We start from the raw sequence: 21456 nt of genomic DNA on the forward strand, positions 1-21456 counted from the left end.
AGCAGAATGAAAATTATCTATATACTTTCTCTCCTTTTACCTAACCAGAGGAAACACATCTCTCAAAGCTGTGTAGAAACACACACACACACACACACACACACACACACACGCACGCACGCACACACAGCGAGGTCACACGGTGGCTATCTTTATTTAGAGGGAATTTTGGTTACTGTTCCCTTCTTCTCTTTGCCTTTCTGTATTTTTCAAGGTTTCTATTATGTGAATCACTGTTTTATAAAATGAAAAAAAAACCCACATTTTAAATATTTACATCAAAATTAAAGAAACAGCCTGCTGTTCGTAAATTAGCCTCTTAAATCACTGGAATGAATAGTCTCCTCCTCAGGGCTAAATGCAGCCGAAGTGGGAGAAGAATGAGTGTTTTCATGGAAGACCATTCTCGTGATGTTAGCAAAGGCTGACAATGAAGGAAACCTAGCCTTTTGGGTTTCTGGACCAATCCCAATGTGTATGTGTATTTGTGTGTATGTGTGTGTTTGTATGATTGTGTGTATTTATGTTTGTGTGTGTTGTGTGTGCTGGTGTGTAGTATTCCCCAACAACCAATTCTGTGACACGAACAAGGTGTCTGAGAATTGAGTTAAACTTAGACACTGTCTACCCCGTGATCCAACAGGTTGAGGGCTCCATCCACAAGACCGCCCCACTTCACACACCGATCACAAGTCAGTGAAATAGTTGTCACCTGTGCTTCTGAGAGACTATGAATCAGAGGTTCTCATGACCCCCCCGCTTGGATTTGATTAATTTGCTAGAATGGCTTGCAGAACTCAGGAAAACCATTGTTCACTAGATTACCCATTATTACAAAGAACACTGAAGGGCAAGAATCACTAGCCAGATGAGACAGGGCGAAGTCCTCAACAAAGGAGCTGGCCTCATGGAGCTGGGCCTGGCACAGAGGCACATGCCAGCGTTCTGCTTCCCCAACGTGCACGCTCTCTGAACACTGTTCTGGGTTTAATGGAGGCTTCATTACATAGGCATGACTGATGAATTTATTGGCCATTGGCAATTGATTCAACCTCCTGCCCCTCTGGATGGTAAGGAGGTGGGACTGAAAGTTCTAATTCCCAATCACATGGTTAGTTCTCCTGGCAAGAAGCCCCCATCCTTAGGTGCTTTACAAAAGTCACCTCATTAACATAAACCATCCATCAACCAACCTATCCACATCCATCCATCCACACCCACCCATCCACCCATCCATCCACATCCATCCATATCCATTCACATCCATCACCCATCCATCTATCCATCCCCATCCATCCCCTCATCCAGATAGTTGAACACATACCATGTAAAAGGCATAGTTCTAGGCATTAGAGGTAAACCAGTAAATAAAACAAATTCCTCCCTTCATGGAGTTTACATTCTCATGGTGATAGTGGGAGAAACAAATAAGAAACATATTAAATATTATACAGTATAATATAAACTAATGGATGTCAGGGAGAGAAATTAACCTGGGAAGGAGAATGCAGAATGTAGGGTGGGCAAAATGCAATTTAAAATAGGATTATTAGGGAAAACCTCTCTGAGAGGCTCATATCTGAGCAAAGACACGAAGGCGGTGAGGGAGCCTGGTGCCAGGAGCAGAGTAATTGCTCAGGGAGCACACAGGGAGGGTAGGAGATGAGGTCCGCCGAGAGGCAACGGGAGGCCAAAGGTGCAGGGTCCTATAGGCTACGGGAGGATTTGGCTTTTACTCTTCGTGAGGTGAGGAAACATGGGAAGATTTTGCGCAGAGGAGTGACATAATCTAACGGAGATTTTAACAGCATCACTCTGGCAGTTGTGCTGAGAAAAGATTACAGGGGCAAGGCCATCACAGGGATACCAGTTAGCACGTTACTAAAATAATCTGTGGGAGAGAGGATGGTGACTTGAACCAGTGTGGTAACATGGAGGTGGTGAGAAGTGGTCCGACTCTGGATGTATTCTGAAGGCAGAACCAACGGGATTTGCTCATGGATGGGTGTGTGGTGTGAGAGAAAAAGGAGAGCCAAGATAACGCCAAGGTTTTTTGTTCCTTACCCTTCTGCCTCTTGTCTAATTCACCAACAGCCTCCAGGCTGCGACTTCCGACCAATGCTCAAACCTCACTGTTCTTGACCTCAGAGTCCTTACGTCTTTCTCCACTTGGCTCTGATCAGGTTGCCATTACCTGCAATGGCCAGGGTGGAGGTGGGGGCGGGGTGAGATCAAGGAGCTCAGTTTGGAGATACAGTTTGAGATGCCCAATACACAGGCAAGTGGAGATGTTGAGCAGACGATGAGATACGAATCTAGACTCAAGATGTTGGATCTCCGACAATAAATTGGTCAAAAGGTATAAACTTGTAAAATAAATGATACTTAAAATTGTAAGTGTGGATAGGATTATCTAAGCAGTGAGCTTAGGTACAAAAGAGTAAATGTACAAGGTCAGCAGCCAGGGCACCTGGGCTCATAGAGGATGAGAGGTGAGGGACCATCGAAGGAGACCAAGAAGGCTCAGACACTGAGGTGAGGGGGAACCAGCAGTGGGGTGTCCAGAGAGCCAAGTGAAGAAAGCCTCGAGGACATGAGGTCAAGGACAATGAGGTCTGAGCACTGATCAGACTTGCCAACACGGAGGCCACTGGTGACTTAGACAAGGGCAGGGATGGTGGAATGGTAGACGACAAAGAGCTTGACTAGGGAAGGTTGAAGGGAGAAAGGAAAGAACCTGAAGACTTAGGACAAGACTTTTGAGGAGTTTTGCTGAAGAGTCTTCCAGAAAAATGGGGCACCAGCTGGAGTGAGGCAGGAAGTGAGGTTAAGAAAGGAAAAAATAAGTAAGAAAGGAATACTATCATGGTTTTGTGAGGATGAAGAGATGGTGGTGGCAATGCCCAGGGTCTGCCCCTACTCTCTCAGCTCCTTGTGCCCATGTTGGACTGCAAGCTGGACTGGACCCTGCCTCGGGACTTCACCCACATGCCTGTACCTCTGTGTCAACTGCACCCTACTTCCCCATACCCCTGGCAACAGGGTTCTTAGAAATACTTATCAACTTGGAAACTATCACTTTAAAATGTGGAAAAGGCAGTTAAACAAACATTGGTTTATTGAATGCTTACATGTACCAGGCACTGGAGATACAGCAAACAGGACAAAGTCCCTGACCTCCAGGCGCTCACAGTCTAGTGCAGACAGCAGATAACGCAGCAGGGAGCAACCCCCCTCCCCCCCCCCCCGCCCCCGGCCTCCGGGACTTACCATGGGGGGAGGGCTGACCAGGGACGAATGCACAGAAGCACATCACCATGCCCTTTATGCTGTAACAGTGCTGCTTAGGGACCAGACGTTGCTGTGTGTGTGTGTGTGTGTTGGGGGTGGGGGCTGCTTCGGGGTCCTGCGGGGAGAAGCCACCCCGCAGCAGGGTGAAGAGTAAGTGGACTCAGCGGGCAGAAGCTTATCCCAGAAGTTTGCCGTGAGGGAGAGGACTTGGGCTCTTGAAAAATTATTTGTTTTAATGTGTTTAAAAGAGTTAAGTATTTAAATGCCACAGGGACTAGAGGGCAAAGGTTAACCACGCTGGAGAGGCGGGAGTGAAGGGGAGAACGGGTGAGCTCAGGTAGGCGTGCAGATCTGGAAGCAGGAGCTCCCGGTGATGGCTGATCTTCTCCATGAAACAGGAAGCAAGCTGATCTGAGTTATGGAGAAGGTCAGAGATCAGGGAACTCTTGGCAAGAGGGATGGCTGAGAAAGCACAGGTAAGAAAGAAAAGGGCCAGGCGGGACATGGAGAGCACTTCCCTCAGGTAAGGAGAAGGCTCAGGAGCCAGGGGAAGGTAGTGACAGAGGGGAGGCAGGAAGGTGCCTAAGGCTGCAGGAAGGTCAAGTGGGTGGACTGGGCCGGGGGTCACGGGGTGGCCAGCAGTCAGGAGTCGGAGCGGAGGTGGGGAGGCAGTGAAGCTGGTGCTGAGAGGAGACCGCAGGAGCAGGAGCACCAGAGCAGCTTCTGCAAAGACCAGCGCTCAGAGGGCGGAAGCCACAGGGAGGGTCCCGCAGCCCGAGCCTTGGGCCTCACGGACCGCTCCGCGACCCCGGGTTAGCAGCTCAATTTAGGAAGCCATTTGCCGCCTTCTTTTTTCATCTGAAGTCAAGTCCACATTGTATCTTTGAGCCTCCAGGAGGCAACAGGGATGATAGATCAACACACACACACACAGGCCAGAGAATGGTGTTTCTCTCTTTTATTTAAAAACAGTGCTTCATTACCATTGGCAAAGGCAGAGGCGGTGCTCCCCCTTCGCGTAGAGTTTATAAAAGCCAGCAACATGATCAATAATTTATACACATGGATAGTAATACAAAAAAAATAAGGAATAAAAGCTAAAGATCTAACTACTCCGACCTTCACAATTCCAGCTACTTGATAATAATAGGAGTAACCCAATGAATACTGTATGGTCTGAAAGCTACTATACAATATGATTCTTAACGAGAGGGGAGGGAATCAGAGGCTGTCACAAAGCCCTGGGTGCTTCTCTGGAGTCCGCAGGGAAACAGGACCCTAGGCAAGCAGCTCGGGGGTCCTAGGAAGTGATCTGGGGAGGGGAGGGAGAGAAGGCGAGGCGGTCAATTACACAAGCATCCCACGTGATGCCCCCGTGCCCCGAAGGTACCTGTTTGCCATGGCAATGGGAGGGGCCGGAGAACGCATGTGGCGTGGAGGGATGGTTCAGTCCCTGCCACGGGGGTGGGGGGAGAGGTGCTGTGGCGTTTTGAGCCTTGCAAAGATTTGGACTGAAGGGCTCAGAGCCTCAGGGAGTCCGCCTGCCAGGAACAGGGGCCCCGGGCCTCAGCTCTGCAGCCCTAGCTTACGTGTGTCAGCCCCAGGTTTGCTCCAGCTTTTCACAAGCAGAATTATAACACAAGAAAAACAATTCATATCCCTTAGGGAAAAAAGAGGATCAATTCATCACTCGATATATAATACAGCCAAAATGAGCTGCCAAAACAAGCACACACACACACAAATACTGTGAACAGAAAAATACAGGAAAATGACTAAGTTCGGAGTCTTGATGGGGCACAGACATTGCTTAAAGCACTTAGTCCCCAGAAAAACTAAACGAAAAAAAAATTTTTTTTAAAATTCAAAAACTCAAGGACCCCCCCTGGGAATCTGGTGTTGCTAACAGGGACAGGGGGTGGGAGAGAGAAGAGAACCAACGTTCCCTTTCTGCCTGCAGTGTGACCTGAGCCCTCACAGCCGGCACACGGTGCATGCCGACAGAGGCCTGAGTCCCGCACTGGCAGGCTCCTTAAAGGCAAGGTTGAATGTTGGCTGATGGACGTTCTCAGTTACCAATCCCTGCCAACCAGCACCACCATGGCTGAAGTGATCGACCGTTTTCCTGAGTAAACTAACTGGCTACAGTGCTGGTGACGTGGACGAGAACTCAGCCCCCACAGCCAACTGCGACCCTCCAGCACTCCTGCGCCTCGGCTCCCCGTGGGATTCAGGAATTTGAGAACCGGCTGTAGTCCGGTCTGCAAGTCTCACTGTAAAGACAGGTGCCAGGCACTCTGCCACACTCACTACACCAGAGGGCACGTGCTGGCTTAGGACACCCGGAGCCGACTTGGGAAGGGCCCTGCTTCATACTCCACTAGCTCCCCTTAAACTAAGAGCTAGCACTTGGATGGCTATGGCCTGGTTGATCAGTAAAGCAAGTATGAAGGAAGTACAGAGGAAAGGGGAAAGGGAGGGAAGAGGCTTTTGAACAGTAACATTTTCAAAAAATAAAAGTGTTTTATGCAACAGAGAATCAAGTTTCACTGTGTACACTACAAATGGTCATTTTCAAGAGCAAGACAAAATAAAAACACACAAATTTACGTTTGATGTTCACCTTGCCCACTATTTTTTTCCTATCTTAAAACAGTGCAAACAGGTAACTTATGCTTTTAAAACACCACTACCCCTTCCCCACCCCCCAAGGTCTCTTTCCTCCTATTATCCAGGGGTGGAGTGAGGGTGGGGGTAAAATCTGCAATTCTGCAAATGTTACTGTGCTAAAGGGTTGCAAGCAGCAGAGAAGCGGCCAGGCTTGGCGAAAGGGGAGGGTTCGGACAGCGTCCCCTTTCTCTCCTTACGTGTCTAGTGCCTTCCAGACTGTCCCTGGCTTGGCCTCGTCCTCCTGCCAGAGGGAAGCGGGTAATCAAGCCCGCCTCGCAGATCCTTGGAGCTGCTTCCATCCCAAGTTTCCACTTCCCTCCTATCTGGAAGCTATGTGACTGGTCACAGGGTGATGGCGACTCACCGACTCATCGGCTACCTCTAGGAAAGTCTAACCTACACTAAGAGCAGTTCAGCCCCTGAGGAGTCACACTTGTGAAGAAAAGCTGCTATCGCTTATTTCTAGGAAATAGATCTCCACTAGCTCCCCTTAAAGTAAGAGCTGAGCCCCAGCCCCCTTCTTTTTTAAGGAAAATAAAAGAGGCTCAATCTGACTGTGGCTGTTGGAGGATAATGGTGATGGTAGGTTTTGTGAAACCTGAGAGCCTTAGAAAGGACGAATCGCCACAGCTAACCCCTGACCCAGTGCTTGGGAGCTGAGCTATGTAATACTAGGGATTCTGGGAAAGGCCTAAGGACAGCTCTCTGGAGGGAAAGAGGCATGTGTAGATAAAGATCTCCACTAGGGGTCTCCTTGAAGGAGCCCAGCTTCTAAGAGCAAGATGCTTAGTATAGAAAGTCCACGTCATGAGCTAAGTAAGCTGCTGAAATCTCTCCTGCACGGTGACTCAGCATCAGTATGTTTTTAGGAATTATCAACCAGTTCGCTCTAACGAACTCGCAAGATGCCAAACTCTTCTGACTTGGTTGCTTAGTCCAGTGGGGACTCGAGCCAGGAATCGACAAGCTCTAATGCCTTGAGGAACCTGCCTCTGATGGAGTCTCAAAGTTCCAAGTGGATGGGAGGCCAATACCGCCAAATCCAGGGGTTTCGGAGCCCTACTTCTCAGTGGGGATACCCAAAACCAGAGGCCTGTAAGTGAGAAGCAGAACTCATCTGGTCCTGCTCAGGAGGGAGCAGAAGGGAGTAGTGTTACCACCCCCTGCAAGGCAGCAGAAGCCCGCGGAGAACACGGAGCTTGCCTGGGGTCCTCAGCCAGAACCAGCTGAACTGAAATGCACAAAAGGCACCTCCCGCTCAAGCTGTGCCTCTTAAAAGGGTTGTGGGAGCTGCCTTCTCCACCCTTCCCTTCACTCTCATCTATTTCTGGGGAAGAGAAGACTCTCAAACTTGCTGCCCTCCTCCCTGCTGCGGACACAACTGTTTAGAATATGGCCTTGTCTCCAACGAGTGTCTTGCCATTCTGTGAGAATGGCCTTCTTTGAACATGACATGAAATTTCTCATTTCCTTTAATCAGTAAAAGCTCTCCCTCAAAACAAAAAAGAAAAAGAAATCTTCCTGCCCCCATTCCCTAAAACCTCCCCCCGCCCAACCGCTAACTAAAAGATTTATATACACACAACAAAAACTGTCTTAACAGCAACAAACCAAACTTTGGCTTGGGGAGAAGAACCCTTAAGAAGTGGCCAGTGGACTGACTGGGCAGTTTGGTGTCCCCTATTCTACACACTCCCCAGAATCAACAAGAATTGCATCGAGGCCTCTAGCTTCCTTGATGTCTCCCCTAGTTTCAGGGTCAGCCTCTCTCCCAGTTGCTAGGACAGAGGATCCCCAAGGGGAGAGACATGTATTATATCCGACAGGCCAGTCCCTCCCAGATACATGACTCTGCTTACAAAGAATGCTTGCTGCTGTCGTATGTCAGTCACTTTTAATTCAGGGACATGAATCAGTTATCAGTCAAGAACGTGTGGAGGCAGGAGTTAAAAAACCAAAACCAAACCCATAACAAACCGGAAGCTCCGTGTCTTTGAATTACTCCCTTTATGAGCTATCCCTTGGGTGAAAGGTCACCCTAGTACCAATGTGAATAGACCAGGGAGCCAGACAGACCGTGCTTTTCTACTTTCTATGCCTTCATGCTGGAAAGACAGGACCCTTGCCTCTATCATTAACGCTAACAGCTAGAAGAGAAACACTTTCTTCCCTACCTCGGTCACGCACATAGGTGAAGGCAGGCAGCAACAGCCGTGACTCTGCACGGGCCGCCCCGTAACTCCTGGCCATCCCTGCCTCCTTCCCAATGGAGGAGAGCAGCCTCGGGGCTTCGTGCTTTCTGTCCTGTAGTGTCCATGAATACCAAGTGGTCCAGGTGCTCAGCTGGGGTCTTTGGAGGATAATAAGAAACTGGGTGGAATGGCCACAGGGGCTCAAGACTGGAGAGAGAGTGACTCATAAAGGCTCTGGAGGATGACATTCCTATGGCTTTGGAGCTAGTACAGTGCCATCGCCGCCCTGACAGGACCTGGCCCCCAAGCCTTCCAGGGACAGCTGACCCAGGACTTGGTGCTTGTCTCTTGCCAAGTCTTCGCTCTGCCTTGTACTCTGCACTGACTTTCTTACGGAAGAGGAAGATCGGGAGTGTCAGAGTGCCTTGCAGACAGCCTAACATCCTTTCTCTTCTCTCTCTCTTCTGTACTGGCTCTTGACAAATTGTACTTCATCCTCAAACCGTGTCCAGGAAGAAAGCTGGCCACTAGCTATTTATTTATTTTTCTGTCCCTGGGTCCTAAATTCCTGAATCTTGAGGACATGGGGGCAGGGTGTTCATAAAAGGATAGATGAGCTAAGCTGTAGTTCAATTAAAAGGGAAGGAGCCCAGCAGGAATGCTAGGATGGCAAGAAAGAAAAGAATCTTTTTCATACTCCAGAGTTCATTCTGAGATTGGTTTCCTAATGAGGTGTTTATTATCCACAGTCTGAGAGCAAGTTTGGAAATATTAATATTTTAATTCCAAAAACTCTGCCAACTGTCTCAGGCTGTGCATGTAAGATGATTGTAAAAAGAATGGAGAAGACAGGAGGGAAGAGGAGAGGAAAGTGAATTTTTAATTCTCCTGCTTGGCAAGCACAAATTCCTATCATCCATTAGCATGTGGGTTCCAGCCACAACCAATCAGAATTGCCTGCCAAAGACCAGAAACTCAGAAGACTAGAAGGCTATCCTGTTGCAGAAAGATCTCTCCCGCTTCTGCGTGTCCCCCAGCCGGCCAGCACCAGATACACTTTGGTAATTCTGTCTGCTGATTTCTGATCAGACACATTTCTCAGTTCCTAATCTCTCTCCTTCCTCATTAATTGCCTCTTCCGTGATTGACAGAAAGCTAAGCACGGACATACAGACATGGAAATGCATTCTTTTTTTTACCACAGTTAAAAAAAAAAAAAAAAAGGAAAAAAAAAAAAAAAGAAAAAATGCACAATCTTTGGAACAAAAGAATTAAAGGCAGAAATTTAAAGGAAAAATACATATTCAAAGAACATAGTGAGGTATAAAAAAGTATTCTCTCTTTTTTTGTGTTTTTTTTTTTGTTTTTTTGTTTTGTTTTGTTTGTTTTTCCTCTTCATCTTGCTATAGAGTTCCTCTACTAGTAAATATTGCAATAGCCAGGCCTCATGAACTGGGGGCTGTCCCACTTGCAGGAGTCTCACGTCACTTCAGTAGGGGGCAAATCGGCTGTAGCCACCTCGGTATAAACTCGCCTGCAGTAATTAAAGACATAAGAACAATTAAAAGGTTGATGAGAGAAGCATGAAAAATGAAGAAAAATGTCCTGAGGAGGGATTTGGGAAAACAGCTTCCTTAGAAGCTTCAAAGCAACTGATGCGATGCTACCGGGTGCAGCGCAGTCAGGACACCACCTGGCCTCTGAGAGGCTCGAAGCAGAGCCCAGGACACTCCCTGCTGACCCGAGCTTCTCAGAACGAGGGTATGCAAACGGGGCACTTCGTTATCCACATGAACTAGCACAGAGGGAAAGACAGCACAGTTCACAACTAGGTCTGTTGATGGGTCTTTGTTTACCTTGACTACATCATTACAACCATGACCTTCTTACACTTGTCAATGGAGGACATGCCACATCTGACCGCTATTTCTGTCATATCCCATGTTTGAGACAGTGTTGGATTTAAACCTGAGTCAATCTTTCAATGAATAAAGCCCATTTCCTGACATACATGTATGTGTAACTGGGGTTTTAACTGGGTTTTATTCCTTTATGTTTATCAAATGGCATCTCTTTTTTTCAAATAAAATATCCCTAGGACCTTAGGTAGCTCTCTTTGGGTTATTCTTTTAGTAGAGGACTTATATCATGTTGGCACTAAATAAAACCTTAGGAATGTCATCGCTTTCTTCGTATTGTATGTCTCTACCTTAATTCTAAACACACCCCTCCACCCCCGCTGGGACCCTATCACTTCCTCCCACAAATCTTCATGGGCAGGAAGTCAGTGTGCGACAAAGACAGGCTCTCTCATTTTAAGTCTTAAATCTGAGCCCTCCTTCTGCCTCCCTCACTCCTTGTCCATGCTCCCAGGCAGTGGCTGGGGCGCACTTTGGATTGCAGAGTTTCAGGCCTATCTTTGCTGGAGTCAGTGAGACCCCATGTTTGGACCTGCAGGCGTCCAGGCCAACACAAAAATCCTGGGGTGAGGATTTGAGTTCGGTTAGGGGGCATCATTCTAGAAGAGCTCTATCCTTCTATGGAAAGACCATATTTTGCAACAGATCTTACTACTAAAATACCTTTGTAAGGCGTTCACCTGGTGATTTCTAGTACCATCTAGTAGCAGAAGGCTTAAGAACAGCAGGGACAGCCTTTGGCACCTGCATTTGAAACTCATACAAATTAAGTTTTCTGAAAAGCTTACCGTGAAAATTGGAGAGTCTTATGCCCTGAAGTCCTTGCTAACACCTATCAATAAAACTACGCTACAGTTATGAATACAACATTTGAGCCAATGTAAGATATCAACCTGTTTCCTTCTTTCTCTCTAACAAAACATCGTTACTCAGGGCAGACTGCCACTGCCCATTCCTTTCTGCTGTCCTTACCCAGGCCTGTGGCTCGTACTATAACACCCAGAGAGAGAAGGTGCTATGAAATTTCCAGATGGTCCTATGTGGCTTTAATACTTTGGTAATGGAAGAAGGGCTAAATTTATTATCTCCCTAGATCTTATATAGTCTGTAGGTAAAAGTTAGGAGTAAAATGATTTTAAAAAAATTGTACATATACTTACCACAGCGCCAACTCCATAGCTAGCGGCAGGGGCAAGGGCATGGTAGGGGTCAGCTGTGTACACCCTGCCATAACTGGAAAGAAGAAATACAATGAGGGAGAGAAAGAAAAGATAGTGACCCCCCAAATTAAAGGGTTTACTGTGCTAAGACTTGAGAGCATCTTGGTCTTAGAATGATTACTAGGAAGTTGGCAGAATGGAAAAAACCTTTAGATTCCTATTCCTAAATACAGTACTCTGAAAAATTCTGAAATCTTCTCTCAAATGGAGAAGGGAGTTGCAGATGACAAAGAGGGAGACTGGGGTCAAAGGAGGCAGTGCCACGGCTTTTGGCATGACAGAGGCCATGAGAAGGCCAGGCCTGCAGGCAGCCCCAGGCACTGGTGCCGTTTTGGAAGCGGGGAAGGGCGGAGAGGCGGTGACACTCGGGGCGACCACGTACATACCCGTCGCTGTAAGCGGCGGCAGCGGCTGCAGCAGCCGTGGCTGCGGTTGCAGTAGCAGGCTGTGCATATCTGTAGGCTGCATATCCGGCCTACAGGAGAGAAGAGAACTGACTTTACAGCTACCTCTCCCCCCGGAGGCACAGACGAATACACACCCACCCACACGAGACAGACACAGGGAGACACAAACACAGACACACACATGGGAAGAGGATGTTTCAAACTGCATCGGTCTACATGTTTCTCCCCTAGTGCAAGAGTAAGCTCCACCCAGCGCAGGGACTTGTTCAATTTGTGATGGTAACAAAAAAAAACCACAACAACCACCTTGGTAGTACCTGTTCTCAAATTTAAGAAATGGAGATGAATTTTGATCTGTCTTGTTTCAGTCTCTGCTGGAACTTTCAGCAGGAAAAATACTTATAGGAAGTTGGGAGAACTTTGACTGACAGGAAGTATCAATTATAGGGTGAAAACATTAAATGAATGTGTGTGAATGTCAGATTCCCTGATGCATACGCAGACTCTTACTGCTAAGGGACTGCAGTATATAACAAAGGCCCCGGATAGCTATGCCCCATCCACCTAGCATGCCTGCCGAGAGGCTGAGAGAGGAGGCAGTATATAGAAGGAAAAGCCAGGGTAGATCAGGGGTGGCAAACTTCACCCTGTGAGCCAAGGTCACTTGTCACCTGTTTTTGAAAGTAGTTGGGACAGAGACTGTCCGACAATATTGAACACTTGGCCCTTTACAGAAAAAGCTTGCTGACTCCAAGCTGTATTTCAAACTCAGGCAAGTCAGACTACAAATGGCTGGTGCCCTTTTGGCTGGATTAGGATAGATTAAGAACTGCCCACCCCAAGCATTTAACTGCATTTATTCTCCTTTCCTGTAAGATTATGGATTCTCAAGTCCTGATTGCATCGCAGGCTGGGGAGTTTTTCTACTAATGGCTCAAATACCCTCAGTCCTAAGGAGCTGCTACTTCGCCTCAGCCTCGAAGGTTCTCACTGCTGGGTGAACCCCATGTACTCCAGAAAGGGGCGCAAAGGTAACCACACAATGCCACACGAGGCAGGCTATTGCAGTGGCAAGCCCGACCTTTGGTTTCTTCTTTAACCTTCTAGAATTCATCTATTTTAACCAAATGTAATTCAGGTGTGAATTTTTATTACTGCCGATCCCTATCAAACATGACTATGCTCAACTGGCCCATTCTGACACCACTTCAGGAGTGGGCGACAGCACATTTGGTTTCTGCAGGTTAGCATGTCCCTTTCTCATGGACATCTGGAGCTTTCTGCCCTGTGCTTTCTACTCTCTACTCCCTCAAATGTTTCAAGTTTTGTTAAATCTATGCAAGGAATCACAAATTCCGTTCTGTATCATTTCTTAGGATGGATACCAAGTATTTTCTAATGGGAGTCTTGCTCTTCTTGGCCATCTGATGTGGCAGCTTCTAGCTGGCTGCTCTCATTTCTGTCCAAATCTTACTCTGGACATATCTGCAGTTCCTGAGAGGCCCCTAGAGCGCTCTGCTTCCTTCTTCTGTACCGTATGCTTTCCCTAACTTAAGAAACGGCACCGAGAGCATTTCCTCTTGCTCTTTAGATTTATTTGCCTGAGTCAGATAGCTTCAAATGTGCACTTTAAAATCCCCTGATGGGCTTTCAGTGGTTATGTATTATCCCTTCTTTGTTCTTCAAGGGAATGACTTAAAAAAGTAAAAATTTATTTCTCAGTTACAGATTATTCTACAGATATTCATACAAAGTAAGAAAATTCTGCCCGGCCGGTGTGGCTCAGTGGTTGAGCGTTGACTTATGAACTAGGAGGTCATGTGTTTGATTCCTAGTCAGGGCACATGCCCTGGTTTCGGGCTTGATGCCCAGTGTGGCATATGCAGGAGGCAGCTGATCAATGATTCTCTCTCATCACTTATGTCTCTCTCTCTCTCCCCGCTCCCTTCCTTTCTGAAACCAATATATATATGAAAATTCTAATTAATACCAGCAAGCACTGGCAATCACATGGCAATGACAGGACCTGGCAGGAAGCACCGCAGGGGCTACTTTCAATCAATATGCCTCCTTTCATTCTAGTCAGCTCTGTGGGAGCAGGCAGGCTGGGCCGATGTGGGCAACACTGTACAGCCCTGCTGCCACCTCTACACATCACATCATTTACAAACTAACTGAAGTCTCTCTCTCTCCCTCTCTCTCTCTTTTTTTAACTTCCAAAGGAAATAAAGCAGCAAAAGCATTTGTTAAGGCGACAAGCTAATACTGTTGGAATGTTAGGCTTTGAATGAACCTTAAAGGCTCAGTTTCCATTATAACAGGAGACTCCATCAGTGCAGAACTAACGCTTGTCCTGTAATGTGTGCAGCGGGGCCACCTTTGCTAAAACTTCTTTGTGAACCAGGATAATGTGGTAAAGAAGCATTGCGTGGTTTGTCTCTAGTATTCTCTCAAACACCAAAATATCTTTTAAAAGTAAAAATAAAAGTCAAGGTAATAAAAGCAGTTAAAGCCTCAAATTTGTCTACTTGAATGGAAGATTAAAACTGAAGTTCTAAGCCATAGGGCTCACGGTACTGTATGTAAGTTTCCCTAAAGACAGAGATAGTGGGGAGTACATCATGTCAGCACCGCTCTGAGGGACACCGCACTATTTCCGGGAAAAAAGAGCTTCTGAATGAGATTTCTGATAGAACCATTCCCCTCAGGAGCCATCAGAACCTGGACATTTTGGGGCAATGTTATTGCGACTCTAAAGGGATCAGACTGCGGGAAGAAGCTTCCTTCCCAGCCAGAAGGAGAAGGACAGAATCCACCTGCAGTAGTTTCCTTCGACTGTAGGTGAATCTGACTTTGGCGTGTGCATCTGATGGGGTTCTCTGCTATTCAGGTTCAGGAAACGGGGCAGGGATGCAAATATTTTATTGACAAGAAAAGGCTCCAGAAGGATATCAACATTAAGAAAAACTACATTAATGTTTCTCTTAAACATAACTACTCTCTAAATTACTTTATGATAATGGTGTGACTGGGAGGTCTTTTACACGGGGGTCTGTGCTTAGGATGGGCAGGTAACATCCTAATAAACGAATTTGGTAATTCATGATGATTATCGCAAAATTAGAAAAATTGAATTTTATATCATGGATTTACTCTTCTTAGAGGTACTTACTCCAAAGTATTTCTGCTCCTGCTTTAAATGGTTGTTGAATAAACGATATCACATAATATAAAACAGGACAAAGAAAATCCAGATATTTCTATTCCAAATTAGGAGTGAATGAAGACTCCAGGCTGATACTTGCCCTTCTACTAGCAAATCTGAAATCTTTTATAGAACATGAGAACAAAGTGCAGTTTGAAACACCACAGTTTTCATTACTGTCTCTTAAGTTTTCCAAAAGAACAAGGGTAGGGAAGTGGGAAGGAGAGACAGGGCTCAGGCGTGGGGAGGGGATATGGCGCCACATTTATTAATCACATTAAGAACTAAGCATGCCAACATCTGGAGCTAAAACAACCAGCAAATCACCACGTTCAGACTCGGATTGGCTAACTCTATCTATCCCAGCATTCTCTTGGGACAGCGGTTTGCCCTAGGCTACCACAAGCTCGGTGAAGTACAGCCTCAATTACTAGAGCGTGCAGCCACAACGACCTGGTATTACGGAAACAGTCAGTCACCACTTGAGTTAACATTCCAGACCCTAACGACTGGCCCCTCCCCAGCCCAAAGAAAAAGGAAATCTTGCCCACCCTAGCCCTGGCCCACACCACAATGTTAATAATTATAACAAGCAGTAACCCATCTGTTATATCAGAGAAGGGAACAGAGACTCCACTGAGAGATTTAGAGTGAGATGTTAACATTTCTTCAGCTGACTGCACAAACAAACAAACAAAAAAAGAGGAGAAATAATTCATTTGGAGATATGAAGTCATGAAATAGCTGATGTGTATTGCTTTTAACCATGCACTGATGCAAAACTGAAGCAACCATTAATAATAAAAATTAAAAAGGACATATGTATTTACACACAATCAGACCTGTTTGATCTGAAGCAGTTTGCAGATTCTATCTGTGTGTGATTTGAAATAAAACAAAAAATGGGGATTAGCATGGCCACAGCACACCCTAATGTAGGAGGGCACACACGGACAGCTTTTTGAACCCTGATTGCTGGATAAATTTGGCATGGCTATGCCTGATCCAAATATATACATGCCCCTTTAAAAAGAACGACTTTCTGATTCTTCTGCAATTCACTCTGCATGACTCCTAGTGCTCCCAATGGGGCAGCCCAGTGCTACCTCACCCACCTAGTCAATCTTCCTGACCTGGCACCGTGACTCAGTCCTGGCCTGCAGCACTCTCGGGTATGCTTGCCCTCTGTCAACACCCATACATTCTGATCCACAGTGTTCTTCTAAAATATCTCCTGTTTAAGCATTGTATCATTACGCATAGCCATAACATATCTCTGCCCTCAAATTCCAGCTTTTTCAAAGGAAAATGCTGTTACCTTTAAGATCCTTTTGTTGTTGTTAAAGTCTGTTTTCCATGACTCAAAGTCACCTCCTAGGGATTTTCTACTGCACTCAATCTAATTCATCATCTAATGAACTGTATGACGTTGCCACACTGACCACATGACTCTCTGCAGCTGGGCTTTAAACTAGACCAAAATGGAAGGGCTCTACACATCACCCTCCTGCGTCTGACCTCTGGCTGCCGCTAATTCTATTAGCTTAATCTCACACTGGCAGACTTTCCCCGTCCTGATTTTAACCTAGCCTTTAACTGTATTATATTTTGTTTTAGGTTTACATTAAAACAGGACTTTGGTGAGCATGTGATGTCAAGACACCTTCGTTCTACCTGGAAGACAATGACGTTATGTGACACTGAAGAGAAGAGTGTGTACTTCAAGACCAGCAGACAGAATGAGAGTCTGTTCCTTGTATGTGGTGCAGGTTGATAAAGCAAGTGTGTGTGTGTGTGTGTGTGTGTGTGTGTGTGTGTGTGTGTGTGTGTCAAACGGCAGGTGCGGTGCTGAAAATCACCGCAGCAGAGAGAGACTGGCTTGGGCTGAGTGCTGTGCTTCTGCGACTCATGTTGTTTGCCCCTACTCGCTGCTACCCCTCCTTTCCCTTGCCTCTGCCCCACTTCAGCTGAGAACCGCTGCTCTAGATTGCTCTTGTGGGAGGGCCTCCTGAGGAGACAGAGTTCTTATGTGGCAACATGGCACCTTTGATTGAAAGTGAATAACACAGACGTGAGTATAAAAATTTATAATTGTTATGATCAACTTGTTATCTCTCACTTATTCCTTCTCAGAGAGATGAGAGATCATCTTTAATGAATTAAATCTTTCAAACACTGCTATTCCACAACTCCCCAAAGTCGTTCATTTCCAAGCTCTCGCTGGTGCTACATAAGTGAACTAACTGAATTGTGAAAAGCTACCCTAGCATCCCGCTATCAGCGGCAAACCTCCTAACAGTGCATTAGTATCCAAATGAACTCACTGATGTTGTTTTACGATGAAAGGAAAGTGAAAGGGAAATACATGTTTCAATTTTAGAGTCCCAATATGTCTAGATTTTTAAGGCAGCACAGTCCAATTACCACTATGATTCTATTACAGGGCCCAATTTGGGACTCAGGAGTCCTCTGTGGACAGATTCTACTTCCTCCCTTCTCTCATTTCTTTCAGAGTAAGAAAATGTCCCCATCTGCTAAGATCTCCAAATAGAAAAGCCCGTTTAAGCACCACTGTTCAATGTGATTGACAGACTAAAAGAGGTGGCAGTGATGGGACAGTGTACTAACACACCCGGGGTGGATATGTGGCAATGGGACAGGGGCACTTAATTTTAGAGGTAGTGCCATCATGTATGAACTTGACTGTGTGCACTGCTGAGGTAGCAGGGCTTAGATCACACGCTCACAAGTCTTGATTGTCCAAAAAAGCCTCTGTTCCCATCTCTAACGTGGAGCTGGAATGGTTAGTATAATTCAATTTTTTTTCACTGCAATCCACATCTGATTGATTGGCAGGTCACACTGGCACTCCTACCTGAGGTATTTTAGCGCTAATGATTGGTTCCTGTAAGACTATTCTATAACAGAACACAGGAAGAGCAGTTCAAAAAACACAGCTGTGGAAGGAAAACAATCATACAAAAAGCCCACTAAGGGGCCCACCAGCCTTTTCTTTCCTTTGGATGCAAGCATGCTTTTCACAGGGTGACCATTAGGAGCAGTTTGTTACCCACTTAAAAAGTGAAGTAGGGTGAACCATGCCTTTTCTACTGGTCAATAAAAGGGCGGGGGAGCGGATGGACACGTAATCTATGTGCTTACCCCATGGGTCTGTGGTGGGGGGTGGGGGGAGGAGGGAGGAGGATCACTTTATAAATTACAAGCACAATCGCTACATCAGTTCTCCAGAGAAGAAAGTGCATAAAAGACACAGAAAGGAAGAAAATGACTAGCAAGGATTTCGGCCTAGGAGCGGATCAGAGAAAAGAGATTTTAAAAACCTCCACAATTAATAGCCTAAATTACTGTAACAAAACAAAAGCAGCAACTTACACTCTTCATTCATGTCATCTCTCAAGTTCAAAGTCCGTTCTAACTAGCTAAACCCTCCACTCTTTCTATGTCTAGCCTGCCCTCTGAGGACACAAGAGCTAACCATACCTCGGTAGATTTCCACAGATGGAAAATGCAGAGAGAAGCAGAACAAACTCAAGGTAAAATGATAGGGCTTTCCTGTGTGTGTGTTTTTAAGACGCATCCTTTGCTCCCTCACATATGGAATAGGGAATATAAAGTTCTAAAAGCTAGAGTTATATTATACCTCACTCAACAGTTACCCCATAAAGTATTCTATTTTTCATAAGTGGATTCGGATATGATTTCAGCCCTAGTGACCAACTTTTTCCTCCAAGTAACTGCTTTAAGATAGGAAGTAAAAATGGTAATTACTACTAACTCTTTTCATCAACAAGAGGCCACAGGTCAAAAAAATATTTTGGTAAGGTCACTGAATTACTTCTGTTTAGCTTGATACGGTAATCCAGCAAGTAGATAAAAAAAAAAATTCAAGGGCATTTTCTCAACTATAGAAACATCATCTCTCTCTTAATGAAATCGCATACTATGAACTAAGGAATGAGAAAATTGTCAGCAAGTAATTTTGGTTGATTGACTTAACAAGGTGGAAGTAGGCCATACTTAAAAAATCCCCAAATATGGAACATGTTAGAGAGGAAAAAAAAACTTGATTTAAGAAATAATTCATATGGAAAATGTGCTCTAACAGAACAGATTTCAAGAAAACAACTTTAATAACATAAAGATGAGTTTCATGAGAATATGGACACTAATGTAAATGGGAAAATGTACATGCTAAGGTCGTATGTAAAATGTGTACATATAGAAAAGTGTCATTTGGTGAAAAACTAGGAAATATTTCCCTAATCATTAAGTTTCACTGTCAGCACAGGAAAGAACATACCTTTCCATACCTCTTGAAAATCATCTGAGGAAATATGTGAATTTTGGTTAAATACTAAGAGAGGTAATGAAATATGGATTAGTTGGGTTTTGTGCTTGGTTATACAATAACTTCTGTAATCAAGGGTAAGTCACAATCTCTATGAGAGATGTATCTTAGAAGTGAGAGGATTGGGCCCGAATCATGGCTAAGGTTCCTTGAAGCATTTCTCAAATTAAAGAATACTTTGAAGGTCTACTCTACACAGGATAGGTGTATATAGTCACTTACAGTATCACGTAGGACCATTCTACCCTATCTCTACTTCCTGCTACACAGAGCCTCTACATGCATTCTGAAAGTGCACAAACGTTTTTAAATTGCCAGAGAATCTTTGGCAGATTGTGAAAATTAGTTCACTAAAAAGCTATCCTTAGTGATTTTGGGACGTAAGGGTGGAGAAAGCATTTCTAGACAATTGTAACCTAGGTCCAAGAAATAATTTCATGGTGACAAGTTTACCTTACAAAATTGCTTCTTAGTGATTTGGTGGTTAGACCAAGCTTGCATTCAGAAAAAGGTCATTTGGGGAGGTCCCTGTAAAAGACTTCAAAACTCACAAACTTTGACTCTTTGTCGGATCACTTTGTTCATATTTTAAATGATATACGACAAACCAATCAGAACGTTAGCTATAGCTAGACGGTCTAAGTACTGGATTACATGTTAACATGGCTGGTAGAACCAACAAATTATGTATGATAGTCCAATGTTTGTAAGAGAAATCTAGGCTGCTAATTCTGCCACTCGTTTCCCTCTAGATGGCCTTTAAGAAAAGAGAGCTACCGGTTGTGAACCTTCTAATACAGAAGGTCCTTAGGCAAGTGAATATTCGTTTCCTCTCCTTCCCACCCACTCTTCACTGGCATCAGTTCCTTCTTTCACTTTCACACGTTAGTGCTCTCTCACAGTATGTGAAACAGGAAAAGACCAATTCAGAAAGCTTACTGCCATCTACATAAATCAAAGCTCTAATGATCTAAAGAGGGATGTGAAATGAGAAGAAAAGCAGAAAAGAAAAAGAGCTGGTTGAAGGCTAAACTGTCCTGTCATTTATGTATGCACATGATACGACAGTAATAAAAGACTTTAAACCTGCTGATCATCTCGCAAATATGTTCGTGATCCATAGACCATCTGTGGGAACAGGGAAGGGAAAAGAATATGTCCAGTAGACTGACTCCAGCAATGATCAGGAAACCCAAAGGCTTAGTTTGGCACCCAGGGGAAAGCGCAGTGGCAGAGAAGCATGCTTGCATTCTTAAATATATAAATATATATATCCACAAGGAAAAAGAAAACAAAAACTAAATAAATTATATTTAAAAAAAAAAACACCAAACCAAAGAAACAGAAAAAAAAAGGCTGGCTTGTCAGGGGGTGGGGTCGAAAAGGCCCCAGTGTGTGTACTTACATAGAGGTCAGCACCGTAAAATCCGTCCTGGTAAACCACACTGCAGAAAATCCACACAAAAACAAAAACAAAAAAACAAAAGAACAGAAACACATTCCGGTTATTGAGGACGGCAGCATGCACATGCGCTTTACATGGGCAGGTGATGTATGAATACATGACCTGGGCTCAGGCCAAGGCCAGTCAGTGAGGACACAAGAAAGTGCACGCATGTTACTCAGCTCCAGGACATGCGAAGAGGAAAGGAATGCAGATTTGGAATGAACCACCTGGATGTCTGGTAATTAAAAGTAAGATGAAAACAATAAAGAGTATGCCCAGGGGGCCTAATACAGCTATTGAAAATCTGCTGGATTGGAAGTATCAACTTTTCATACCTGGAGTGTTTTTTTTTTTTTTTTTAAATAAGCTTGCCCTAGGAGGAAGTTTTTCTTTAAAGAGCATCAAAAGAAGTGTGTGTGTTTGTGTGTGCGCGCGCGCGTGTAGGTGGATGGGTGGGGCATGAGGGCTGGCATAAAGAGAGGGATTTAACATGAAAAAAAAATGAACCCAAAGAATTCCATTAAGGTGAGACCTAGGCTAAAGTATATTTCAAAATTATGCTTAGTATTTTGTTTTATTTTTGTAGTAATATGTAAATTTTTTGATATCCATACATCACCTGCTTTTTACCCTGCACATTAGACATGCGATAAGATTTGGCTGATCACACAAGCATGCAAAGTATTATTATTCAGCATTTTAAGAACCAATGCAACACCTCAGAAAAACAAGTCAA

The 21456-nt window shown here is 44.9% G+C and overlaps 1 protein-coding gene across 50 annotated transcripts in view; it reads right to left on the reverse strand.

Annotated features, from left to right (window-relative positions):
* Positions 1-4225: 4225 nt before the first annotated feature.
* RBFOX2 (RNA binding fox-1 homolog 2) overlaps positions 4226-21456 on the reverse strand; it is a 258497-nt gene continuing 241266 nt past the window's right edge. For 13 of the 50 annotated variants that reach the window (XM_080661634.1, XM_080661625.1, XM_080661633.1 and 10 more), the window contains 4 exons: positions 20679-20718; positions 11679-11767; positions 11233-11305; positions 4226-9687 (listed from right to left, as the gene is read on the reverse strand). In XM_080661634.1, the coding sequence (XP_080517760.1) occupies positions 9643-9687; positions 11233-11305; positions 11679-11767; positions 20679-20718 (247 nt within the window). In that variant the 3' untranslated portion in view covers positions 4226-9642. Of the gene's footprint in view, positions 9688-11232; positions 11306-11678; positions 11768-15504; positions 15582-15746; positions 15779-17779; positions 17823-20678; positions 20719-21456 lie in introns of all 50 variants that reach the window. The other 37 variants (XM_080661659.1, XM_080661648.1, XM_080661660.1 and 34 more) reach the window with 4 other exon arrangements.

This window comes from Plecotus auritus, assembly GCF_963455305.1.
Source record: "Plecotus auritus genome assembly, chromosome: 3".
In the NCBI taxonomy this organism is placed as follows: Eukaryota; Metazoa; Chordata; class Mammalia; order Chiroptera; family Vespertilionidae; genus Plecotus; species Plecotus auritus.